Source organism: Siphateles boraxobius, unplaced genomic scaffold, assembly GCF_051911475.1.
Source record: "Siphateles boraxobius isolate OS27281-9 unplaced genomic scaffold, OSU_SipBor_1 1, whole genome shotgun sequence".
Taxonomy (NCBI): Eukaryota; Metazoa; Chordata; class Actinopteri; order Cypriniformes; family Leuciscidae; genus Siphateles; species Siphateles boraxobius.
Genome location: NW_027508699.1, coordinates 29,892,993 through 29,910,229, shown reverse-complemented (window position 1 = coordinate 29,910,229; position 17,237 = coordinate 29,892,993). Strand labels below are relative to the sequence as shown.

The window sequence follows — 17,237 nt, the reverse complement described above, 5'->3', positions numbered from 1 at the left end:
TTCACTCTTTCACCCCAGGGCATATTGTGAACCAGGGCAGGTTAGAGTACCCAGTGAGCCAAGGTATAGATATAGAAAAAATAATGTAGGAACTAGATTTAAATATAATTGTATACTTTAAAAAAACGCTATTTAGGCTTCTGAAGTCATTTTTGCAAGAAAATGTTACTTTCGCATCTGAAAACCGCCAAATCGGAAGTGACGGGGGTGGGGTGGGGGTCGCTGGTGGACGCTGGGGGGGCGATTCGGACGCTGAGGAAATTGTTTACTCGTATGACGGATCTCAAACATATAATTATGAGCCTGCTATGCAATGGCGCCACCAGGGGGTTGCCACCCCAACGGCCAGTATACATTTTAGTAGCATCAGTTATGCATTTCATGAATAAGTCAAAAAGTAAGTTCTTCAGTAAAAGAAGATAGGGAATTATGTGTCATGACGTGCTTTTTAAGTGCCAAACGGTTACAATATACTGTTACAGCAGCTTTTTGATGTGTCTTTGTCACGTTTTGACAAGCAGGGATGCAAACAGCGCGCTTTTCGGCGCCTCCCGCTTTTTTCACGTCAATTTGGGTGACAAAGTCATCTGAAGTCATTCCATAGCTTAATGTGAAGGACATACTGGTCCTTCTAAAAAAATTAGCATATTGTGATAAAGTTCATTATTTTCCATAATATTATGATAAAAATTAAACTTTCATATATTTTAGATTCATTGCACACCAACTGAAATATTTCAGGTCTCTTATTGTTTTAATACTGATGATTTTGGCATACAGCTCATGAAAACCCAAAATTCCTATCTCAAAAAATTAGCATATTTCATCCGACCAATAAAATAAGTGTTTTTAATACAAAAAGTCAACCTTCAAATAATTATGTTCAAATATGCGCTCAATACTTGGTCGGGAATCCTTTTGCTGAAATGACTTCTTCAATGCGGCGTGGCATGGAGGCAATCAGCCTGTGGCACTGCTGAGGTGAAATGGAGGCACAGGATGCTTCGATAGCGGCCTTAAGCTCATCCAGAGTGTTGGGTCTTGCTTCTCTCAACTGTCTCTTCACAATATTCCACAGATCCTCTATGGGGTTCAGGTCAGGAGAGTTGGCAGGCCAATTGAGCACAGTAATACCATGGTCAGTAAACCATTTACCAGTGGTTTTGGCACTGTGAGCAGGTGCCAGGTCGTGCTGAAAAATGAAATCTTCATCTCCATAAAGCTTTTCAGCAGATGGAAGCATGAAGTGCTCCAAAATCTCCTGATAGCTAGCTGCATTGACCCTGCCCTTGATAAAACACAGTGGACCAACACCAGCAGCTGACATGGCACCCCAGACCATCACTGACTGTGGGTACTTGACACTGGACTTCAGGCATTTTGGCATTTGCTTCTCCCCAGTCTTCCTCCAGACTCTGGCACCTTGATTTCCGAATGACATGCAAAATTTGCTTTCATCCGAAAAAAGTACTTTGGACCACTGAGCAACAGTCCAGTGCCGCTTCTCTGTAGCCCAGGTCAGGCGCTTCTGCCGCTGTTTCTGGTTCAAAAGTGGCTTGACCTGGGGAATGCGGCACCTGTAGCCCATTTCCTGCACACGCCTGTGCACGGTGGCTCTGGATGTTTCTACTCCAGACTCAGTCCACTGCTTCCGCAGGTCCCCCACGGTCTGGAATCGGTCCTTCTCCACAATCTTCCTCAGGGTCCGGTCACCTCTTCTCGTTGTGCAGCGATTTTTGCCACACTTTTTCCTTCCCACAGACTTCCCACCGAGGTGCCTTGATACAGCACTCTGGGAACAGCCTATTTGTGCAGAAATTTCTTTCTGTGTCTTACCCTCTTGCTTGAGGGTGTCGATGGCCTTCTCGACAGCAGTCAGGTCGGCAGTCTTACCCATGATTGGGGTTTTGAGTAATGAAACAGGCTGGGAGTTTTTAAAAGCCTCAGGAATCTTTCGCAGGTGTTTAGAGTTAATTAGTTGATTCAGATGATTAGGTTAATAGCTCGTTTAGAGACCCTTTTCATGAAATGCTAATTTTTTGAGATAGGAATTCGGGGTTTTCGTGAGCTGTATGCCAAAATCATCAGTATTAAAACAATAAAAGACCTGAAATATTTCAGTTGGTGTGCAATGAATCTAAAATATATGAAAGTTTAATTTTTTTCATTATGGAAAATAATGAACTTTATCACAATATGCTAATTTTTTGAGAAGGGCCCTACTAATATCATTAGTAACATTAAATATAACACAATAAACCAAAGTATATCAGTAGGAGTTTCCTTAAGTCTTTCTGATAGTTTTCTACAGGTCGGTTTACTACAACAGTAGAATAAAATTCTGAAATTATGGTTTATAGTTTTGGTGTGCCACCCGAAGATTTTAAGTGGCCCCATCTGGCCACCCCTATGAAAAAATTCTGGAGGCGCCACTGCTGCTATGCAGCCAAGAGGGCCAGGATTCGACAAAACAACGGTCAGAGGAGACAAATTGAGTTGTGGTGTGAGGTCTTGGTGAGAGACCAGTGTGAGCTTATAAATATATTCACGGCGTTAGCGATGATAGACTATGTACTATGCTCAGATCACAATATTGTTCAGATTATTATCATGTATCAGGTAACAGCAAAGCTAGTATTGGACCTTTACCTGAATGTGTTGTGTCAGCCATTAGGAGACAGTTTCAAGAGGGACTTTATAAGGCTTTGAATGGTCCCATATTGGCGACAATGAATAAAAAAATAATCACAATCACTGTCTTACTGTATAAAAACTTTGTACGTAGAAACAGCCCACACAAACATTAAAGTGTTTTTGTACAGATTTAAATTTATATATATATATATATATATATATATATATATATATATATATAAAGGAATTATAGAACATAATATATTTATAATAAGAATACGTTTCGGCTGCAGACTAATAACAAACACATAGATGCATTACATTACAAGTTTTTGTAGGATATGTGAATTAAATTAAGACAAGGCACATTTTGTAAAACAGATGTACAAGTGATCTCTGACGGATCCATGACCGTTATGTTTCCCGCCGGCGGCCGAACCACTTGCTGACGACGCAGTGTTGGCAACTTAGCAATTTTGTTGCTAGATTTAGCAACTTTCGAGCAATTTTTTTTTTCAAAAAGCACATAACAAATTTAGCAATTTTTTACATTTATTTGGCAACTTTTGGAAAGTGACTCAAATCCAAACAACAGGCATACAAGCTAGCTAAATAGACTGAGCTGTTCATTCATAATTCCTTAAAGGTGCTCTAAGCGATGTCGGGTGATGTCACTTCTTGTTGACGTTTAAAGTATTGTCAAACAAAACGGAGGGTAGGTAGAGCCTCCCTCCTCCTCATCCGGGCACTAACCCCCAAACCCCACCCCAAAATCCTTCTTGTCGGTTATTAGCTGGAACAGTTTATGTTTCGTGGTGCGGGTAAGCCCAGTTTGTTGTTTGTGGAGCCTGGGGTGTCTGCAGAGAACGTGTTTTTTTACAGTGTGTTCAGGGGACAGGCAGCTAGCAGATAGTGTATATATAATATATATATATATATATATATATATATGTATATGTGTGTGTGTGTATATATATATATATATATATATATATATATATATATATATATATATATATATATATATATGACAATCAAAAGTAAAAGATTCTCTAAAGTTAATCCAAGGGAGGCTTTTTATCCCAGGTAAGAGGCCAACTTAACCCAGTAGGGTCCATCTTACCCCTCTTTCAATAATTGAAATTTTGTGCTATAACAAAATTAGGAAATATTTCTATTTATTTCCTATAACACACTGGCTGATGCATCATTCTAAACCTATGCCTATGTGTTAGTTACAGCTATATAATATTTTCAAAATAAGTCCACATTGTTCTTAAGGGGGGCATCTTTCCCCATCCTACTCAAAATGATGGTCCTAAAAAGCAATGCTGTATAAATCTGACTTGTAAATATAAGTGAAAATATAAATTATGTATGTAAACTGCAAAAAAGAAAAAAAGTCCACTCATTTTAAGGTTTAATTTCCTAAACAAATGATGTTCAAAGAAGGCAAGGTGGCTTCTTTGGCTATAGTTTCATTTCATTTTTATGGTTTCATAAAGAGTGTCAGTCCAAATTATATTTTTCCTGAAATTTATTTGCTTAAGTTTCACAATTTTCTAATGCCTTAATGCTGATTGCTCAAACAGCAACTGAAAATGAACATTAATATCAGGACCTAAATTTGACTACTATAGAAGAGAGAAAACAGCACTAATGTAATAATATTGGTAACACTTCACAGCTAAGAAGTTAGCTACATTAGTTAACACGGACAAAACAATGAACAATACTTATAACATATTAATTTTAGTTAATGTTAATTAACTTTTTTTAATCAAAAATTTTATCTCTTAACATTTGGAAGTGTGATCTAATGTAAACAACTGTAATTTATCAACTAAAATTAACATATGCTTAAAAAAAAGCTTATTCTGAGTTGATGTTATGCTAATGCATAAAATTAAAAAAAAGATAACTTCTTGTTTAGTGTTACCATAATATCTACGGTTTATAAACATTTTAGATTTTATGCCAATTAATCAAATGTTATGCCTGTACATGGCATGTCCCCTATTACACATATTTGTTATATTTGTGGAAATCAGTTATTTAATAGAAATCAATTACTTTTCATTTATTTCCTTTTTAAGCACAGGATGCTCAAATAGTGAAAGAGAAAACAAGTCTCTATGCTACCACACATACAACTAATTAAATGGCAATAATTATATAAACTATGATTATATAGCATGACGGCCTGAAAATAAATTCCTCCTGTATTTACAGTAAATGAAGGCACTTGAAATAATAAGGCACTTGGTCAGAAACAAAACAACAGCTTTTTCTCTTTTTTTTTTACTGCACAAATCATACATATTGTTTGAACCGAACTGAAAGAACACAACATTAGGCAGCGGTGGGATAACTAAGATGAAAACCCTAAAAAAGAAGGGGAAAAAAAGAAGGGAAAAATACATGCCAGTGACAGGACATTTTGAGCAGACAAGTGATGATGAGAAAATGCTTTTAACTTCAGTGACAATTAGGGTTGTAATCCAAAAGAAGAAAAATAAACAATGTTTCATTCATTTAAAAGTATTTTGTCTTATACAATATAAATCTCTGCATCAATACCAATTCAATTTAAACGCCCTTTGAAAGAGTAATGGTTGATGATGATTTTTACATGTATTTAATATTTATATATATATATATATATATATATAATATCTTTATATATTTGTATATACACATCTAGTCATTTAAGTTATTCTTCTCATACAAAAAGAGAAAAGTTGAAACTTTATTCCCCTTACAAAAGAAGGAAAAAGGGGGCAAATTAATTTAAGCTTCTTACCCCTCCCTGCGTACCCCCACAAGTGCTTTACATCCCCTGCCCTTGACCCATAATTATTTTCAACATGCAAGTTGCAACAGGTCACAGTCCATCCATGTTTGCTCTTAACCAGCTGAATCCAAAAACTGAAAAAGAACAGCCACCATTTTTATGAAAAATGGGTTGCGAGGGCTTAGTGGGTTCTTCAGGCAAACATGGAACAGCCTGCTACATTTGATCCTTTCCACCTAGTTAGGCAAAGATCTCGAGGATGTGTATTCAAACAAAAGACAGGAAGAAACAAGGATTCAACAAATCACTGGATCTGAGCACGTCATCGTCTTTGCTCTCAATTTCTACGGGACAGGGCTGAGAATACGAAAGCAGTCCATGTTACATTTGTAGCCTTTTGAAATTTCTTCCAAGAACTCCAAGTCATCTCCACCCAAGTGCAAAACCAAAAACCAAAGAGCTGGTGTCAAATCTCTGTATTCAATTTAAAAGTCCACAATACGTTTGGGGAATTGCAGGGCAAAAACAACTAAATTACCTAAATAAACAAATTTAATCCAAGTATTGCATGCCCCCTAAGCGCACACTCGTCTTAGAGATTCAAAACTCAAAGCAGATCCCTGATTAAAGTGCACTCACTCAGTAGCATGGGAGAGAGGAACGGAGAAAAACAGCCAGCTCTAAAACCAGATTAAGTACTGTAGCTCTGGCTCATCTTCTGTGTCTTCAATCAGATCTAAGAGAGCACGATTGACCTCAAGAAAATTTGCCGCGCCTGGCTTCAGAAAACACACACACCCACACACAGGAGTAGAGAACAAAGACAAGACCGGATTGGACGGCCAGACGCCGATGACAGTCTATCAATGCAATGAAAAAGACAAAGATTGCAGTCCAAAAATAACAAACGTCAGCTCAGTCTTGGAGACAGAGGCAGTTCAGATCACTGGAGAAAACTGATGAGGCGAGTGAAGGATGGTGCTGTTTTTGAATAAGTAACACTCATCATGTCAGTAATCTGCAAAAGGACTGGCTTTGAGTGTCCGCACAGTCCCATCATGCACTGAACACATCGCTGTGAAAGAAACGCTTAAAGTGGGCCTGTTTTCTACAGCACAGATGAGAAATGTCCTCTTCTGCGCCTCACGACTGCTGCAGAAAAACGCTGCTTCTTGGTTGTTGATAAACTAAGGCAGCAAAACAGTAGAGGCGATATTTCTCATTCATCAGCTGTGGCCTTCCATGTGATACGCTGTAAAACTGGGAATGAAATGTGTCTGTGTCCATGTTGGCATAAAATCAGAGTGGTTAATTGCGTGTGTGGTTGCAAATGTATAAAAAATATGAATTTCAGTATCAGTTCTTCCCCTAGTAATGTCTCTGTGTATGTGTGTGTGTGGAGCACAAGGCCAGATTTTGACGATCGTTTCCCTCTCCCTCACACTGCGTGTATGTGTATATAAAGATGTGTGTGGGTTTGTTGCTGGCCTTTCAGTGTCTATTTGTGTACCAGTGTGTTACTTATATGTATGTGCTTAAATATATGGCAAAGAGTGTGTGTGTGTGTATGTGTGTGTGTGTGTGTGTGTGTGTGTGTGTGTGTGTGTGTGTGTGTGTGTGTGTGTGTGTGTGTGTGTGTGTGGCTCAGGAGGACATGCACTGCACATGGTCTGGCCCTCCGTCTTCTTCATCAGAGGAATCTGGCGAGCTCCAGGATTCGTCTGTGTCGCCCTCTCCTCCCTCCCCTCGCCGGGCCTTAAAGGGACAAAAACATTGAGAAAGCTTTCAGTGTACAGTTTTTGAATGGCTATGAAAAATCATATCATGGAGCATGAGATTAAGTTCTTTTCTGTCAGGCAAACCAACCATTATGAGGTCATTCTATTAGGGCTGTGCGATTAATCATAAATAATTTTTGATTTGGCTTCCAACGATTTTGAAAACAAGATAATCAAGGTAAAACGATTATTGTGCCTCTGCCGCATTCTGTCCAGTACACTTTCCTTTCCTTCACAGCGGTGCACTTTCTTTCCACCCTAAGCCAAAATTAACATCCAAGTCACCAGGATAAGTGAGTGTTGTAAAATGCAGTCTACAGTTGTTAAACTGCAGGATGTGCTTGATATTAAACAGTGTTATTAAAAGCACATTATACAACGAAAAAAAATACTGTTGGCGGCTTTCTGTGTGCGCACCCCGGAAAGGTGGCGGAACGCACATAAGCAAAGTATACTATGGACTTCAGATACATGCCTAAACAGTCAAATAGCCTACACACACTTATGTTGAAATGCCATTTTGGCAAGTATCCTCATCAGTCGGTTATGTCTTAAAGGAACACGCCACCGTTTTTTGAAATAAGGGTTATTTAACATCTCCCCTACATTTAGATAGGTGGGTAAACGTATTTTTGTCTCAGTGCATACGTTGTCTTAGTTTGGCAGCGCTGATGCTAGCTTAGCATAATGAATGGAATCCTTTGTTGCCAGATAGCATTTTTTTTTTTTTAAGGATTATTAATGTATACAGCAGTGCTATTTTACATTTGTTTACTTTATTCAAATTCTGTTGTAGGCTATTACTTATCTGAATAACACTGTTAGTACATCTTCCTGAAAAACCTAAAGCACAGTTTATTTAATTTGTACTTTTGTTCTTTTTATTTATTTGTCCTTTTTGTTTGTAATTAGTTTCTTTGCTTTTACTGTATTGCTGACAGTTTACTTCTCTTCTGTAACTGTTTTGAGAACCTTTTACCTACATTAGTTAACCTAACCTAGTTTTTGCTGAAGTATCGAATATTACCCACCAACATTGTGTTAGAAAATAGTGATTTCAAAATTGACCAAAATTATCGTGATTATGATTTTTGCCATAATCGAGCAGCCCTAAATTATAATTATGGTTTCCAGTTTTGCTTGAAAAAGCACAAATTGTACGTTAAGTGTAGAAGCAAGAAAAACACTTTCATCTGAGTGATTTTGATTTCATACAGCAGCATGTTCCTTTGCACAAAGTATATGGCACTATATCTTAAATATATTTATAAAATTAACTACGTAGTCAAGCCAATAAGACTATATATTAGTAATGAAAAATATCTTAGAAGAGCAAATTCTCACCCGCTGAGGTCTTCGGTTTCTCATGTGTCTCATCAGGAACCAGAGGAGCTGTGTGTCATACTGGTCACCATGACGAACGCTGTCTTCATCACGCTCTCGCTTGTTCTTCTTCATTACCTAAACAGCCACAATAAAATGACAAACATTTATATTTTGTTGCATTAACAAAATATTTATTAGCTACACTACCGTTTAAGAGAGTTTTAAATGTTTTTGAAAGTCTCTTATGCTCACCAAGGCTGCATTTATTTGATAAAAAAATACAGTAAAACAGCAATACTGTGAAGATTATTACAATTTAAAATAACAATTTTTTAAGTTTATTTTTAAGACATTAAAGAATCATAGTGTTACAAAAGATTTCGGTTTCAAACACATGCTATTCTTTTGAAGTTTCGATTCAAATAATCCTGAAAATCTACTGAAAATTCAGCATTGCCATCACATGAATGAATTACATTCTGAAATATATTAAAATAGAAAATGGTTATTTCAAATTACAATAATATTTCATATTACTGTTTTTACTGCATTAAAAATGCAGCCTTGGTAAGCATAAGAGACTCTTTTTTTAAATTAAACCCCCTCACCCCACTTCAACTTCTGTTCAGTAGTGTAAATCTGACACAAATAAAGAGCACTACACTTCATGTCAAGCATTATATGGAAACAAATCTTCTGTGGCATACTATGTACCTCTTTAAGTGCCTTTAGTGTTGTGGGATTCTCAGCAGTGGGCGCCCACAGCTTCACATCATGGTCCAAACCACTGGTGGCTAAACCTGGAAGATGAGGATGTGGCTCCAGACAGTTCACCTGAATATAGAAAGAAAATATTTTTGGGACGGTACAGAATACTCCTACACTTCTATCAATTTGTAAACCAGAAATTAAAGGTTCTAGTCTAGATTAGTCAAGTGACAGGGTCTTACCACTCCTCCCCGGTCTCCCTCCATAAACTGAACCACACGAGCAGAGTTCTTATCCCACAAGTAGATGTGTCCACAGTCACTGCCACTGACAACAAACTCACTACAGGGACCATAAAAGTTAACCCCCTTCACTGGATTTTCCAATAGCAGAGGGAAAGAGAAAAAAAGGGGGAAATGGTTTCACAAAAACTGAATATATATTGGTTATAACATGCATAAAAAATGTGATGCATGCCTTATACTGCAATTAAATCAAATGAAAGCATTCGGGTTTGAGACAAGTACCTGTAGCATTGTTGCGGTGACCCTTGTATCTTCTACGGAAATCAGCCCCATCACTGTGGCTGGAGTCGAAAAGGTAAATGTCCTCGTCATTGTAACTTGCCAGCAGTTCTGAAAGAGAGTTCAATCATGACACACTTTGAATGTTACTACAACAGATCAATCAACATGTAAAGTTTTCAATCAAAGCCATGAAACCATACTAGGGTCAGAGAGTTATAAGTTTACTTATTACCTGTGCCGTCATGGCTGTACACTAAACAGGTGATGTTTGTTTTGGACTCGCTGGACACCAAGTGAGAGGGACAAAACTTCTTTAGCACACCATTATTATCGTGTTCATTTATCTTTCTCTGGTCATAGATCCTATCACATATAAAAACAGGAAGAGAGAGAAACAGTGATGCAGTACAAGAGTTACGTCTACTGACAGGGTGCCATTGGAGAAACAATTGTAACAGGTATAAAGTTTGACAATTGTATCAGAAGCAGTTTGTGATATAAAAGACAGAAATAAAACAACGTTAGATGTTAAGACATGATTTCAAAACTTATAAGACTCATAAAACTACAGACATACGCAGAAGCATGACTTTGGTGTTAGTGAAGATGTTTGTCTCACCTGACATACTGGTCTCTACCACCCACAGCAAATTGGTGCGTGTTGGCTGGGTTCACAAAAATGGTATACAGCCCAACCTTCTTTTCACCCTCCTTCACCACCACCAGTTTGCTGAGCAAATAAAAAAAAGCAATTATTTAATTCTTCATATAGAAGAACCCGTTCTATGCTCTAAAACAATGCAGACTTAATACTCCAAACACACCTAAATGAGTTAAATAACATTGTCATAAGTTTGAGTGTAAAGAGATTTTTCCATCATTCCAGTAAAAGAGGAATCTGGTTGTTAAAATATTGTTTTCTCTAATGTAACCAAATATTTTCTTGTCTTCAGGATAGCAGATTTTTTTTTGTATTATTGTTAGCCTTTTTGCCGTTTTTATTTTTGTAGCATAGAAAAGAAAATAAGAGAAGAAAATGGGAACTGGATCAGGAAATATGCCAAGTCGGAATATAAAACGCATTAAATTGAGCTGCTGGGGGAAAAAAATATGACAATCGGGAGCAATTCTAGGATTGCTAACTCAAATATGTAATGATTTATAGTAAATGTGAAGAGAAATCACAAAATCAGATTTTACAGGCAAGTACACCCAATTGATCTCCAATAAAGTGGGTCTATTACTTGCAATTAGAGTGCTGAAGTGTATAAAATATAATTTAAAGTTTGAGGTCGGTAAGAATTTGTTTTCAATGTTATTGAAAAAATTATCACCAAGGTGGCTTATATTTGATCTTTTTATATATATATATATGATATTAAATATTTTATTAAAATATTTTAAAAAGGCAATTTATTTCTTTTCAGCATCATTCCTCCAGTCTTCAGTGTCACATGATCCTTCAGAAATCATTCTAAATATGCTGATTTGGTGCTCAAGAAACATTTTATTATTATCAATGTTGAAAATTGTGGTGCTTCTTATATTTTTGTGGAAACTGTGATAAATATTTTCAGGATTCTTTGATAAATAGAATGAAAAGCATTTATTTGAAACAGACATATTTTGTAACATTATAAATGTCTTTAATCCCATTTCCATTGCTTAAAAGTATTAATTAAAAATACTGATGCCAAACAATTGAATTGTAGAGTATACCATGATGTTACTAAATGAGTTCGTTTTTTAGCATTACTTCTATACTGTTCACTTTTGTCCCTCTGCTGAAGAGCTTATTTTCTTTTCCTTTGCCAATCTTAGGGCGGCCATCTGTGACATTTATGACATGACTTTGCACTCACTTGGCAGGTCTGTCTAAACGCAGGTCAATGCCGAATACGACTGCGTCTTCACCAGCGGAGAGAAAAGAGCAGGGAGAGTCTGGCTCCAGTGCAAGCTGAGAAAAAGAAAAGAAAATCTTATTTTTCACAAGCATTCACACGTGACTCACCCTTTGAGTGTAATCCTTTTTATATGTTGCCCTAAACCAGGGGTCGGCAAGTAAGCTTGGCATTGGGCCAAAACGTTTTTTCAGAACATAGTCAAAGGATAATTTAAGAAATGATTTGATGAAAATTGCCAGGAGAATTGCCTGTGGCAGACTGTTACAATGTCTTTTGTAACTGGTATTGAGCTGTTACTCTGTGTTAAATCCTTTAGTCGGACAGTCATTAACAAAAAGCCACATCTGTGTGGCAGTGTCCGGGTTTTACACTGGATAAATTAATAAAGCAGTAGTGACACGTAAACTGGCAAGTATCTTCATCCACCAACTTGCACCACAGACCACCTTGCTAAAACACACATATGTAGAAGATGCGGAATGGATAAAAATAACTCAAAAAACAAAAGAGGACTTCAATAAGCCCATTAATGGCATGTTTGAGTCATGCTCTTAACAAATTATTTTTTATGTCCTCTTTCCATATTGTGAATAGTACATTTGTATCATTTTAATTTGCTTGTTACACAATGGAGCTTAGTTTATTATTTGACATAGTAGCTTACTTTTACACTAACCTTTATTACTTTTATTATTCATTGGCATCCTCACGTACTAAACTGCATTTTTTTTAATTGTTTGCATGCTGGAGGTACACTATTACATCGTGTGCAGAGTGATGTTAACATTTAAGCTAGCTGGAGAGAGAAAATGGCACTATCAAAGAGTCTAAAGAGGAAAGTTGACAGAGAAAATAGGGCATACAAAGAAGAATGGAAAGACAACTATGCGTTCATCCTACCTAGTTTTGTGAATGCAAAGCTGGTGTGTCTTATCTGCAACGAAGCAATACACGGACTCTTTTGAAAGTCTTTCAGAACTTTTCAAATTAAAAGCTCTCAATTCATCTCAAAATAAAACATTGCTGCAAAAACGTTCTCATACTTTTATTTTGAAGGCAAAAATCACTAAAGACGAAGTAATTGTGAGTAACTGTTGCTGTCATGACAGATCTATTTCAGAACCACAGCATGTTTGAATGATTGAATCTGATTGGTTGACGGATATTCCCAGCTGTTGATTAATGAACGTGTGATTGTAAAGCTCCAACTCTCACAGATTACACAGGTTTGGTTTGAGGCAACCACTGAAATAACACGAGTCCAGAACAATTAATTCACCCATCAGAATAACTGCCACAACTTGAAACACCTTTATCATTAATTTGATTACGTCATCTATTATTCATATCAAATATACAATTAAAAAACCTTTATGGATGATCATACCTTATGAGCTGCACCTTTGTGCTGTGCCACTCTTTTGGTGTTCTTGCAGCGCTGTGTGGCAGAAAGCTCAGCCACTCTGATCTGTCCATCTCTGGCACACATGGCCAATGTGGAGTCACCACTGTGTGGGAGGAACTTTGCCTGGGGACAGAATAGGCACTGATTTAAATTTCTACATTTTAAAATCATCTTAGTTTCAGATGTCCAGAGGAACTTAAAACACATTTAGAGGGTCAACACAAAAAGAGGTTTCTGTCCAACATACCCAACACAAATTTAAGAAATTAACATAAAAACATAAGTTGAACAAAATGCATGGTCAAGTTAGCCTACAAGACTGGGGCTAAACTATTGATGTGGCTTTTATCTAAATTTTAATACTGTGAAGATATACTATACACTTCTAAAAAACACTACTGTTCAAAAGTTTGGGGTCAGTAAGATTTTTTTTTATTGCATTAAAACTAATCAATTTTTATTTTATTTTTTTTTTATTTTTATCATTGTTACCACAAAAATATTAAGCATGCACAGCGGTTTTTCAACTGTGATCAATAATAAGAAACGTTTCTTGAGCACCATAACAGTAAATTCAAATGATTTCTGAAGGATCATGTGACACTGAATAATGGACTAATGGCTCTTAAATTCAGCTGTGCATCAAAATTGCATATATATATAAATGCAACTTGATTGAGCACAAAAGACTTTTGAACGGTTGTGTATTGATAAAACACTACGCAAACATTAGCCTGAGCCAAAAGAAGACTCAAAGTATCAAGCCTTGCTTGTGTTTCAAGAGCCCTAAATGTCACCTTCAGTAACATCAAGAAAAGGTTTTCTTTGTGCCTCTCCAAGTTTTCCCATCAATGTGCCACTGTTCAAATTGGAATGCAAAGATTTTAGAGCTTCAGACATCTGCAGTCAGCTAAACTGAGCTTCCTCACCTGAAAGACATTGCTTTTATGTCCGCTGTCAAACTCCAGCTCCGCCTTTCTGCGAGCCCAGTCCCAGATCACCACTCGGAGGTCATCGCTGCCGGATGCCAAACGAGTGCCGGAGGGGTTAAAGTGGAGGGTGTTCACGCAGCCTGTGTGTCTCTCCAAGCGGCCCTGCAGTTCAAGCCTCTGCACTAGACCCCGTGCCCCACACACCCTCCTCGCAAACTGGTGCGAATCACGGCCAATCTCTCTGGCACGAAGCGAGGGGACTGCGCACCACGAAGGACGACTCAGGTCACGCAGATCTGCTCCCAGCCACGCTTCCATGGCTTGCTCGTCTTCTTCCTCCACGTCATCCTCCTCCTCATCTTCTTCATCATCATCATCGTCTGAACTGGAAGAGTGATGTGTGGCACCGCCGCTGGGTCGAGTCCTCTTCCTGGCGGATCTCCTACTTTCATCTTTTCCCCTCCCTCCTCCCTCACTCTCTCTCTCTCCTTCTTCAGTGAGAGAGTACAACCCACTGCCATCCATGCTGTCAGTGTCCTCCTCTTCTCCCAGTTCCTGCTTCTGCTCAGAGTCTGCCATGGGCCTGTCCTGTCCACCCTGACTTCCCTCTGGAGCTGAACTCAAATTTGCTGTCAAGAGAAAACTTGAAAAATTGGTGGAGCATTCTTTACATACATCACAGTCAAGGTGATGCTTGGGGTCAGGAAGACCTTCCTTATAAAGAAAGTAATACTTTTCTTCAGTGAGGATGTATTAAATGAAACAAAAGTGACAATAAAACATTTATATTGATACTAAATGTTCTATTTCAAAGAAATGTTGTTCTTTTAAACTTTATATTCATTGTGAAAAAAAGTATCACTGTTTCCACAGCACAAATCATGAACACCAAATCAGCATATTAGACTGATTTCTGAAAGGATCATGTGACACTGAAGACTGAAGTAATGGCTGCTGAACATTCAGCTTTGTCATCACAGGAATAAATTAAATTTTAAAATAAAAAACAGTTATTTCAATTGTAAAAATATTATTTAACAATATTACCATTTTAGTGTATTTTTGATCAAATAAATGAGCATAAGAGACCCCAAACAGAAATTTTGAAATTTGTTTCCATACCTGACTCAGGACTGGGTTGGGTCTCTGGCGCTGCAGATGTATCCGCTTCCCCTCTTCCTTCTCCAGGTTCTGGATCATCAGAACCACCTTGTGAATTAAGCCCCAGGCAAAAATAATTAGCTGTATTTGCCATCATTTCAATAATAAGAGATTAGGAATATTTCACCCAAGACTTTCTTCAATCTGTTGCCGTATTGACCATATTTTATTTTATTTCTTACATAAAACACAAAATCAAATGTTATGAATATTGACCATAAAACAGAAGTGAATGCTGACAGTAAAGCACCAGAAAGTCATAAAAATACAGCAGCAAAATAGAGCTACAACAGAGAGGGGAAGATTATCAGTTAATAATTACTGAAATGTTGGTCTATTCCTCACACAAAGTTAATATAAGACTTCAGAAGACAGACTATTTTTTACAATATTATATTATGATAACATGGCAGTATAAAACACTGTTTACTGTCCTCATACAGACAATATGGCATTCTGTCTAAGATCGTCTTTTATATTTCACTCAGAAAGAAAACAGTATGGGTTTGTAACTCTGCATGGTCATAATTTTCAGTTTTGGATGAATAACTCTTTTATTAAGACAGTAAACTGAAAGCTAAAACAAGTTGTTTACTCACCATTTGGGACACTGGATTTGCCGTCTGTATCGCTCATTCTGTCTGATTGTCTCTTCTAACAGAAGAGACCCTGAAGAAATAAAAGAGAAAAGAGCTTACTTCAATTACACTGGATTATGTTAAGACAAATTATTTTACTTACAACTTGATTTAAATGTTTGAGAGATAATTTAACGTTGGTATATCCTATAGTCAATGAATACTAGAGTCCTAATCAAAATGTATGTCTTCAAACCAATGAACATCATTGGCATTTTGACACATTTAAAAGGTGCTGAGCTCTCAGATTGACCCAGCCAGTGAGCTGACAGGATCCCTGACATCAGCTAAAGGTGGCAAAATAAGCCAGCTTGCATGGTAAATAGCTGGAATGGTAAACACCTGCCTCTAATCGCAAAACCCATACCATTAGTACCTTGTGCAGTAACAACTGAGTCTAACTGCAAACTACACTTACATAGCAGCTTGGTACTGTTCGTGCATTAGTGACAATGCCACATAACAACTTGACAGGGCGCAGTAAACTGGCTGCGACTAGCAAGTGTGCTAACTAATCTTAGCAATTGCTTTTGTGGCATTACCCTGGTCAAAAATAGAAACGCTGCTAGGTACTTTTGCAAGCTCGCATGGCTTTTGGCAGTTAAATTGTAGCTAGATTACAAAGAAGTACCGACGACTAAATATTGTGTAATGTGTAGTGCAGGAGAAAAACGAGTTCAACGCGTCAGTAATGGCTCTGTTATGAGTGCTGGCTCAAGCTGACAACATGTAAACATTGGTCGTAGCGAGAAAATGGAGAGCAAACTACCGAGCAGTGTTACCTCTACTGTAGGCCCAAAGTCTCCGCACTTGTTAATCCTCTGCGCAGATTTCCTTCCTTCACCTTCGAGTCACGCGCAAACAAAAGCTCGACACATTAGGGAGATGTGCCCTGGACACACTCATGCACTGGCTATCCAAAAACCACCGCAGTTTAAGGTCACGTTTTTATTCGTGACCGCAGTGTTTATGTTTTGACTGATCTCCTTCTGTGTTTTTTTCCCTTTCTCTTTCCTTTTTTTTCTCTTTCTTTTTCCGGCAAGACGATCGTTCTCCGGAAGTTGGTCTGGATCCACAAACAAAGCGGCGCTTAATATTACAGTACACAATGTGATACTGATAAATTATGTTCACGCTAAAATACACGAACGGATTTTTTTTTTGTATTTTTGATTCTTAATATTTATTATGACTACGCCATTTTGTATATTTATAATGATAATAATGATAACAAAACGCAACATTTTATTGTTAATATTAATAATAGTAGTAGTATTAATAATTATTATTACTACTAGTAGTAGTAGTATTATACCAATTGCATATTCATCATAATTTAAAAAAAATAATAATAAATAAAAAAACAGCCTATTTATACAGCTAAAGTATGGACCAATGTCCATATCTAAAAATATTTGGATTCAATCAAG

General features: G+C 37.3%; 1 protein-coding gene across 2 annotated transcripts; it reads right to left on the bottom strand.

Annotated features, from left to right (window-relative positions):
* Positions 1 to 4,913: 4,913 nt before the first annotated feature.
* On the bottom strand, positions 4,914 to 16,844 carry dcaf8 (DDB1 and CUL4 associated factor 8). Of its 2 annotated transcripts, none has more exons than XM_077232452.1 (13): positions 16,590 to 16,844; positions 15,769 to 15,838; positions 15,131 to 15,217; positions 14,006 to 14,637; positions 13,059 to 13,199; positions 11,630 to 11,724; positions 10,387 to 10,497; positions 10,000 to 10,130; positions 9,768 to 9,875; positions 9,483 to 9,613; positions 9,247 to 9,366; positions 8,551 to 8,667; positions 4,914 to 7,183 (listed from the first exon to the last, which is right to left on the bottom strand). In XM_077232452.1, exons 2-13 carry the CDS (start codon positions 15,803 to 15,805, stop codon positions 7,073 to 7,075), a joined length of 1,821 nt encoding a protein of 606 aa, XP_077088567.1. In that variant the 5' UTR covers positions 15,806 to 15,838; positions 16,590 to 16,844; the 3' UTR covers positions 4,914 to 7,072. The 2 variants fall into 2 exon arrangements, with proteins under 2 accessions (XP_077088567.1, XP_077088575.1); XM_077232460.1 differs by having other exon boundaries at positions 16,577 to 16,684.
* Between the last annotated feature and the right edge of the window lie 393 nt (positions 16,845 to 17,237).